Raw genomic sequence first — 9,765 nt, 5'->3', positions numbered from 1 at the left:
GAAATCCTTCTAGGTACATTTCCAAGACATTGTCAAAACATTTATGATCATTTAAGATGTTTTTATTCTTTTAGTTTTTGTTCACTTTCTACTTCCTGACTTCATAACCTGACATTCTGTCTAAAAGTAAACTTAGGTCTCTAGGAGCACTGCTTTATACAAAGTAAATAACCATGTGGGTCCTTTTGCTTTACCTTTAAAGAAGCAAACACTATCATAGCATGATTTTAAATAGAAATGTTTCCCTTTCTGTAGTTTTAAACTTTTAAGCCTTTTTCCCCACACATGAAGAGCAAATGGCACCTAGTTGTGTCTGATGGCAAAACACAGAGACACTCTAACTCTTTCTTCAGGTGCAAAAGAAAAAATGCATATTCTAGATATAATACCAGGATCTGGGCATTCTGGAGTCCAAAGCCCATCAGAGGAGAGAGAAGAGGACATAAATAAAGCAGAACTGCCTACTTTTTTTTTCTTTTCTTTTCTTTTTTTTTTTGTCCAAAGGGGGTACAGTCGGAGGTTTTTTTTGGGACAGTCGGGGTAGGGGCAGCTGGATAGCTGTCATAGCGTTCCCAAGTTTCTGGCACCTGTCTGCGCCTTGGGTCCAGGAGGACGCCCCTACCATCCCCTTGGAAGAGAGAAAGGCAGAGTCTGGGGTAGGGTTAGGGGGATGGCGGCAGGGATGACCCCGAGGCATCTGCAGGCCCCGGCTAGGCGCAGAGGACAGGGTACAGACCCCACTTCCAGGCCGCCCTCCAGGTCTGGCAGGCCGGGCTGGGGGTTACATGGCTGTGGCGTGGGCTGACGAATAAGGTCTATGCCAGTCTTGGTCATGCCGGGGAAGAGGATGTAGGCGACGGGGGGCTGCAGGGTGGAGGCAGACCAGGCGGTACAGTTACAGGGCACCACGTAGCCCGGGTTGGTGGGGGACGGGTGCGTGTGCGTGTGCTGGCTGGGGCAGCTGAGGCTGCCGAAGGCTCCGTTCTGGTAGCCCAGGGTGGACGCGTAGGGCAGCGCGCCGGTGGCCAAGGTGTGGGGCACTTCACCCATCTTCTGGATGGCGCTTGAGCTAAACTGCGCGGGGTCCAGCAGGAGTAGGGCGCAGAGGCGGGCGGCAAGAAGGCCCGGGCTTTCTCGGGCGCGCTCAGGAGGCCGTCGGAGGCCCCACGGGCAGGCCGGCCGCCTTGAGCGGGTCCGTGTCGCCCAGGTAGGGCAGGGGGAAGACATACCTGTCCTTCTTGAGCAGGTTCTTGGGCTTGCGCCGCGGCCGTACTTGTAGTCAGGGTGCTCCTTCATGTGCTGGGCGCGTAGCCTCTTGGCCTCGTCGATGTACGGCCGCTTCTCTGCCTCAGACAGAAGCTTCCATTCGGCGCCTAGGCGTTTGCTGATCTCTGAGTTGTGCATCTTGGGGTTTTCCTGGGCCATCTTGCGCCTCTGGCCTCGGGACCATACCATGAAGGCGTTCATGGGTCGCTTGATGTGGTCTGAAGGTTTGGACATGGTCCCGGAGGCTAGGCGGGTGGGGGTGGGGGGGGTGCAGGGACTCTGCAAGCGAGCCTGGACGCGGTTGTCAGTCTGCCTGTCTCTCCGTCCTGAGTCGGGGCTCTGCACTCCCCTCGCCTCCGTACCGCTGAGGGAAGCCAGAGAGAAGCGCTAACCCCGCAAAGTTCAGCTGATCATGCCAGTCTCGGCACCCAGGCAGGCCCCAGGGGGTAATGGGGGCAGGAAGGGCGGGGGAGGAGAGGGCAGCCAGCTGTGGGCTGTCTGCACCGGAGGCTGGGGCCCAAGTACCGGAGTCTCTGGGATTAAGTGGCCAGGTAATTTGCAGGCTAGGGCAAGAAGCTCCTCCTTCTCTCCCTCTGCACCTTCGCCTTCTCTGGGTCTCTTTTCTCCTGTGTCTACGGCCTGGCCCCCTCCCCCCACCCTTGGCTTTCCGGGAGCTGCCTTGCCTAGCACGGCACCTGGCTGAGAATGCGGGGAGGCTGGTGAACCAGAGCCAAAAGCGGCGAAGTTCAAAGGCGAGGTGGGCCCGGACGGCACGCACTCTGACATAAGCGCGGGGCGGTGACTCCCCAACCTGGGCGCCAATCAGCAGCAGAGAAGGCGAGGGGGCGCACCTGCCAGCACGCCCGCGTTGGAAAGAGGGAGCGCGGGGGCGGGGAGAGGTGTGAGGGAGAGACCGTGAGAGCGAGAGAACCGAGCGGTCAGCTCCAGACTGGGTACTTGGATTCCACATTGTTTCTGGCACTGTCAACAAATAAAATTCTTCGTGCTTTTTTCCTTTCCTGGTTGTGCAAAGGAGAAGTAGGGCTTCGAATACAAAGACCCGGGGAGGGGGCAGCAAAGGGAGAGAGCCGAGAGCGCGTGTTTGATAAATAGGACAGCCTTGCCACCAAATGCAAGGACAGCACTTTTCCCCTTGTCAAATATCCTTGGAAGAGAAAAAGAATATATCAAACCCGGGTTAAAAAGAGAAAAAAACTTTTCACGCCGTATCGGTACCCTCGTTGGCTCCTTGACGGCGTTCCCACGGGACGCCCTTCCGGGCTCCACCTCCGCCCTGCCCCAGGATGCGGTGCCCTGGCAAAGCGCTGGGCCCCGGGCTAGCTCAGCATTGCTTTCCAAAGCCGATGCCCAAAGGCTTCGCATCCGGCAGTGCAGAGTTTTCAAACCCTCGTTGGTGAGCTTTGAAGAGCAGGGCCACCTGCTCTTCACTTTCGTGGAGGGGTCGGGGGATGGGATTTCCATCACGATTGCTATTTGTTTAGTGTTTTAAAACCTCCAACTTTTCCTCCACATCTGTCCAAACCCGAAGGGCAATCCGGAGGCCCACTGGCGCTCGGCGGGGCTAGCGGGCTTTCCTGTACCACTTTCGGCAGCGGCCCTAGAGCGGAGTCTCAAGCTGTATCCGCACCCAGGGTCGATTTTTCTATGCGCACCTCTTCCCACCCAAGGAGAATGCGAAACTCGTTTCTTGCGTCAGATGAGCATTCTTCGGGTAAAGAGGACGAAATAACCCGCAGAGCTAACCTGCGCGCCTGTTTCTTTTGAATAATTGCCTGCCCGATGTGAAATGCCCTTGGGGAAATATTTATTAAATGGAAACCATTGTCCCAGGCCCAGCAGGACCTGCGTGTGTTCCAGGCTTATTGGCTTTTGCACCAGCCTCTCTCGGGAGAACCTACCAGAAACGCGCGGCTCCGCGGGCTTGGACAGGTTGGGGGTGGGGAGGTAAGCAGAGAGGGAGGAGGCAGGGCAAGAGGGTCTTTCCTTAGCATTCAGTATATCAAATTTGAGGTGAGGGCTTGGCTTCCCCTTCCTACAGTTAGGAAGACGCGTGGCACTTCTCACCCTTTCGTGCTCTTCGAGATGGGCTCTATGCCCATTTTACGGATTAGGAAACTGAGCTTGGGAAAGACTATGCAATTTGGTAAAAGTAACTCTGGTGGGAAGAGGTGACACCGGGTGTATAGGATTTGAAAACCCCTATCTATTTTTTTCCCACACGGTGCCACGTCTGAGGATTAGATAGTGCTGAAGCCAAACGCAGGCCCCTCAAGACTACTGTAGCCATCAAAAACTGCCATGCAAGTAAACTGCACTGGAGGACTGATCCTCACGCTTGCTCTTGATTCACTTAGGCTCTGGTTCAAAACCTGGCTTCCCTGAGAGTAGACCTCGTGCCAAGAGCTTCACCTCTACATGGCCCCCTAGGAGCAGGTGGGCAGGTGCAGTCTCCACATTCTTCTCAGGCGCAGCCCCAGCCTGCATCTATCTACCCCTGTTTTCTCTGCAAGAAGTTTCATTTAGTTTGGGGCACCAGGAAGTAGAAGCCCTTTCCAGTCCAGTCCTGGGACGGTTTCCAAGAGGGACAGGCAACTCCAGCTCCGACTGGACTAGCCTGAAGTCTGAGCGCTGTGATCAGAGCCCAGCAGGGATCAGAGGTCCAGGGGCCAGGCCATTCGGAGTGCCATTGGGCGATCTCGACAGATTGGGGAAGCTATGACAGAACTGCTCACATCTGTAGGGTCGGGTGGGACCCTCTAAATCTCATTCAGGAACCGTCAGGGCACACCAGCCCCCCATACAGAGGTTTGTGTTAATGCAAACCAACCTCTTGGAAACTGCTTAAGGAGGGGCTCTGGCACATCATAGACCCTTTCATTCATCCCAGCCTTCAGGCCAACTCAGTCGTTTTGCCCCAGGCAACTCTGGGCAGGGGCGCGCGTTCTCCTTCAGTTCTCCTTGTTTCCACCTCCTCCTCTGTCTGCGTTTCTCTTTAAACATCTAGGGCTCAGAGCTCAGCTGGCAGTCTGGAGCAGATTAGTGGAAAGGCGCGCAATGGTGGCATGGCAGTTTGTGGGCAGGGAGCCACTTGGCCACCCAGGACTCTGAAGCCTCAGGCTGTCTGGGTCACGATGCACTACTCTGACGGGAGCCAGCACTCTGCTGCACTTCTTGGCCTTGAGACTTGAACCGCCCTGCGAGGGAACTCAGTGTTGAGGGGCGTGTGCTCCCCGCTTGGCATCTCAACGTCTCCTAGGCAGACAGGGCAGTCGCAACACCCCTTGCACAGTGCGGGTTGACCACTGGTTTATTCAAGACTCCTTAGTACTGGCCCCCGAGCAGGAGTTCCTGTGATCCCTGGGCCTGGTCCGGTGCTGTCTCCAGCCCATACCATTATCTTCTTCTCAGCTGCTTGTCCCTCTGATCTTTGCCTCCCTATCGGGCTTAGATCTCAGGGCCGACCTCCTGGAGAGGTGGCCTCTGGGAGAAGCAGCAGTTTTGGTCACCGCCGCCAGAACAGGTCTTAGGACAGTGGTCGCCTAAACGCGCCTACTGCTTTATCCGCAGCCTGATGCTCGGGCCTTAGGCGTAAGGCAACTCTTCCCGTTCATAGTCCTCCCCAGGATGTGGCTTTTCCGCTTCCGCATTTGTCTAAAGAGTCAGCGCGCACGTCCTCAGTACGCGCCGTCTTTACACAGCGCAGTGCGTCTTTACTCAAGTCGCGCAGCTTGTGGGCCTAAACCTCGTGTATGGACCCCGGAGCGATCAGAATTCTGCCAGCGAACCGTCGCAGAAAGTAAGGCCCTTCCAGATTACCACCTGCTCCTGCTCCTCTGGCGTCCTAGCAAGGTCCAAGATGTGCCTTCCTCTTTTTTGGCTCTGCGCCCTTGTAGGGAGTATTTCCCCTCTCCATTTACTCCTGTGCGTACTTCAGGTCTCTAAAGGCTTCGCCCCCCTCGGAGGAGTCTCCTTGAATTCCAAGCCAGGCTAAGATCCCCTTCTAATTTCTCTCTCAGGGCTTCTTCACCTCACCCCCTCTTCCTTAGCCTCTTGTGGAGCCCTGTTGTCGCAGCCCGCTCAGTTCACCAGGTTTCGAACTTCTCAAAGGTGGTGGCTGCGTGTTATTCATCTTTGAGTGCCCAGTATCTGCACGACTAGGATAGTTTCCTACTGCTCAGGCTTAAAGTTTTCCAGCAGGCCTTTCTGTGCCTAATAGCTGAGGGGAGAGGTCCCCAGATGCAGCCTGGTAGAGCCAAGCGCGAGACTCACTGGCCCCCAGGCCCGTCCCTACCTGCTTGGCCTCAACGCTCTGCTGGCCCTTCAACCACCACCCCTCCTTTCTAGTGGGCAGAAGGTCCTCGCACCGAGGCCTCTGGACCCTTGCGACAAGCCCAACACTGAGAGGAAGGTGTGCCAAGGGACTGTGGCTTGGAGGAAGTGGTTTGAGGGGTGGAAAAGGGGGAAGCCTGACACGTGACTCTTGCCAGGCCTGTTTTCCAAGAGGCCAGGAGAGTCGCAGCATCTGGACAGGCCGAGTTGCTGGGCATCCAAAGGACACCAGCCCAGCCGGCTTTGGGGTTGTGAAGAACTGAGTGAAATTCCAAGTGCAGGGGAGCTGCACAGCCCAGGCTCGCGTTCGCTGCAGGGAGTGCCAGCCTCCAGGTGTTCGGTTATCCTGCCTGCTCCCTAGAGTTCAGTAGAAAGCCCAGGAGCCAACATTGCTGATTATAATTGATCTTGGGAAGTCATGAATTTTGGTTAAATCATAAACTTTAACTTTTTCTTATTACCAAATATATTTTAATGTTTGGGCTCCCTGCTCCCCCCCCCCTTTTTTTTCTGTCTATTTTCAAATTCAGATCATATAGCCCATCTCTCCAGAGTGCCTGGAAGGACCCATGGCTCTGGTACTATTAAGACATTTTCTGGTAATTGCTCTAGGGTCTTCCCTCTGGAACCCAGCATGGCCCAGTGGTGCATCTTGAAATTTTGTAAAACTCCAAGTTCCCTCCCAGCCAAGATGGCACAGGAGGGTGCGGCTTGCACCAGGAAACAATGAAAAACTGAACAAAACCAAAACGAAAATCGGGTCCCACAGCTGATGCCTGGAGTGCGTTAGATGCTGAGCTGCTTGGCTGAGCTGAAGGACGGTTCTGTCTCAAATCCTGAGTGCATTAAGGTAAGGAGATATTTTGATATTTCAGACCACCTTACCTTGAGTAGCTGGGGTCTGTTGGAAGCAGAAATCTGTTGGAAGCAGAAATCACTTGATTCACTGACTTGGTGCAAGTTAATAGAGGATTGCATATCTACAGAAAGATTAAGGGGTGGGAGCAGGGTAGAGCTTTGAAATCTTATTCATTCATTAATTGAGCACATTATATATGTGTCAGATGCTGGGTTCTGGGATACAGCAGTGCATAAAACTTGCAAATTCTTGGTACTTACAGCTCAGTGGGAGGACAGACATAAACCAAGAAACAAATCCTGGGGTGATTCCTGGCTTTACCACCAAGTAGTTGCATTATCTCAGGTAAAGTACTTAACTTGTCTGTGTCCTGGTTTCCTCACCAGGTATGATGGATTATCCAGGACTAATTGAGTTACTATGAGGAAAGCTTTTAGAACAGTGCTTGGCATGTGAGCCTACTCAATAAATAATTATTAGTTATTTAATGATTATAATTTATTGATAATTACTTTATCATTAAATAAGTATGGAGTTGATTTGTGATAGTGGTAAGTGGCCAACGGTGAATCTGGGTGATGAGACAGGAGCTGAGGGAAGGAGGGTGGTCACATTTACATTGGGTGCCCAGGGACTGAAACACTGAAAGGAGCCAGTGGAGGTGGGTAAAGCAGGAGAAACAGAAAATTACCACCGCTTGGGAGTGAAACTAAGGTACCAGAATGACTGAAATCCTGGGGGAGAGTATGAGGAAAAGGCTGGGTAAGGTTGGCAGGCTCCAGACTACCCAGGGCTTTGTAGACTCCATAAGGAGTTTGGGTTTTATTCTAAGTGTACTGGAAAGTCATGGGAATAAGAGCCATCAGAATGGTTTAATAACAGTCTCAGCAACCACACACACAAATTATTTGTTATTGAACACTCTACTTACGGAAAAAAAAAAATCTCACTTCCAATTATGAGCCAGAAACATCATAAAGGGACAGGTTTTATTGGCCCTGGGGTCAGGTGCTTGACCATCCCTTAAAGAATAATTTCACCCTGCTGACCGCTTTGGACTCCTCTCTTCTTTTCCCATTGGAAGCCAAGGAATAAACCAAGGGATGGTCAGTCACAACTGTTCATGATTCTGAAAACATGTCCATTGATATTCAGTAGGTATCAGCAGCCTGATGGGTCCCTGACTTACTCTTCCTGCTTTATATCAAGTGCATTTCTCCTGCTTCCCCGTGGAGAACCCCAAGCCTCTGAATTGACCCTTTCTGGAGACACTGAGTCCACATAGAGGAATCTGGCATCTCTCAGCCTGAGAAATATAGGAGTATGAGCAAGTTAAGTTTTGTAGGCTTAAAAAAAAAATTTCCCAGTGGTTATAAGAACAGGGCAGACACATTTTGTTTCTAAGAATAAAAGCCAAAAGAATGTCAACATTGTATGCCTCTCCCTTGGGCTTTATTGTGTTCAGGTGTTTTGCATGCTTTAGGGCTCCCCAACCCCATTCTTCTAATATAAGAATCCTTGGTCAGCTTTTATCATAAATAATACCCTTTAAGATTTCTGTGTTTGCCTAATGCAGTCAGCCAAGTTATTGGAGCATATGTTCTCTTGCCAATTTTATCACAAATTATACACTGCAGAGGATAAGACCAAACTCTGGCAACAAGCCCTGATGGAGGATCAGAACAACACGTCCTCTTTTTGTGGTACCTGCCTCTGCTCCCAACCTAAATGGCAGGAAATATTAGGGCACTCAGCAATTGCAGTGGGGGCCACCTTAAGCATGCTAATTTTCATGTACTTTCTGTTTTGGTAAGGCATCGTTTTTTACATGTTCTGAAGACCAACAACCCTGAACATTTTATTTAATAAGAAAGTCATTGAAACAATTGTTGAATGAGTTGATGGTTAAGTAGTAAAAGCGATAAAAATGGAGGTAAGGCTTCTAATTACTATGGAAACTTAGGCAGATTACTTGACTTCTCTTGGCCTCAGTGTGACAAATTATCCCAAAACTTAGTGGCTTGAAACAACAAACATTTATTATCTCATATGGTTTCCCAGGGGCAAGAATCCAGGAGCAGCTTAGCTGGGTGGTTCTGACTCAGAGTTGCTTGTGAGAGTGTAATCAGGATGTTTTGCTAGGGCAGCACTCATCTGAAGGCTCCACTGAGCTGGATCTACTTCCAGGCTCACTCTGTGGCTGTGGGCTGAAGGCCTCAGTTTCTCTTCACATGGACTCTCCCTAAAGACTGCTTATGAGCATGGCAGCTTGATTCCCCTTGTGCAAATGATCTGAGAGGGACAAAGACAGAGGCTTGGTGTACTGTGGGAGAGGTGTGAGTACCAAGAGAAGGGATCATGGGGGGCTGTCCTCAGAGACTTCCTACCACAGGACAGCAAAGGGGTGGGGGAGCTTTATAGGTAGCAAAATACCATGACTCTAAGTTACCCTCCCCGATTCTGTTTCTTCTGCACTTGATCACAGCTAGCTCTGTTCATAAATGTGCAGAGAACCATTTTATTTTATTTTAAATTGTACCACTTCCCTCTGTCAGGGCACATTTGGCCCTGCTCTGGGGCTGGCTCTTGCCCTTTTCCTAGTATTTTTTTTTTTTGTAAAACACCATCCTTCCCCTCACCCAATCTCCTTCCCAAACTGTTGGCTTTTGTGAGCTAAGAAGCGCAATAATTATTAAGGTGCCAATAAAGGACTCGAGGAGCTGTATTTTTTTTAATTTTTATTTATATTTATTTATTTTTTGTCTTTTTCTTTTTTGTTTTTTTAGGGCCACACCCACAGCATATGGAGGTTCCCAGGCTAGGGATCTAATTGGAGCTATAGCCACCGGCCTACGCCAGAGCCACAGCAATGCAGGATCCGAGCCACATCTGTGACCTACACCACAGCTCAGGGCAGTGCCAGATCCTTAACCCACTTGAGCAAGGCCAGGGATCGAACCTGCAACCTCATGGTTCCTAGTCAGATATGTTTCCACTGTACTACGACGGGAACTCCCGAGAAGCTGTATTTTTTTTTTTTTTTTTTTGTAAAGCTCCGACAGAAATTTGTTATAAAATGTGTTGGGGTGCTCAGGATTTGAAGGAAGGGTTGACTCAGTAGGGAAGAGCAAGGGAAGTTCTGAGACCTCACAGGTTCTTGGACTTTGTCTTTGGGGCCACAGACACTGAGTGGTTGCCATAAATACCACTTGGCTTATCTAGAGGAACTGGATTTTAGACGAGGACTGCTAAGGACCCAGGTCAGTGTGACTGTGATGGGGACATGGCAG

The 9,765-nt window shown here is 51.1% G+C and overlaps 1 protein-coding gene across 1 annotated transcript; it reads right to left on the bottom strand.

Annotated features, from left to right (window-relative positions):
* SOX14 (SRY-box 14) lies at positions 782 to 1,666 on the bottom strand. Its single transcript, XM_021071382.1, is given in 5 exon segments — positions 782 to 816; positions 819 to 1,094; positions 1,097 to 1,168; positions 1,171 to 1,269; positions 1,272 to 1,666. Coding segments are annotated over 5 exon segments (711 nt in total). The 5' UTR covers positions 1,501 to 1,666.

Source organism: Sus scrofa, chromosome 13 (assembly GCF_000003025.6).
Source record: "Sus scrofa isolate TJ Tabasco breed Duroc chromosome 13, Sscrofa11.1, whole genome shotgun sequence".
Classification (NCBI taxonomy): domain Eukaryota; kingdom Metazoa; phylum Chordata; class Mammalia; order Artiodactyla; family Suidae; genus Sus; species Sus scrofa.
The sequence above is the reverse complement of the archived record's forward strand: the minus strand, read 5'-3'. Positions and strand labels throughout refer to the sequence as shown.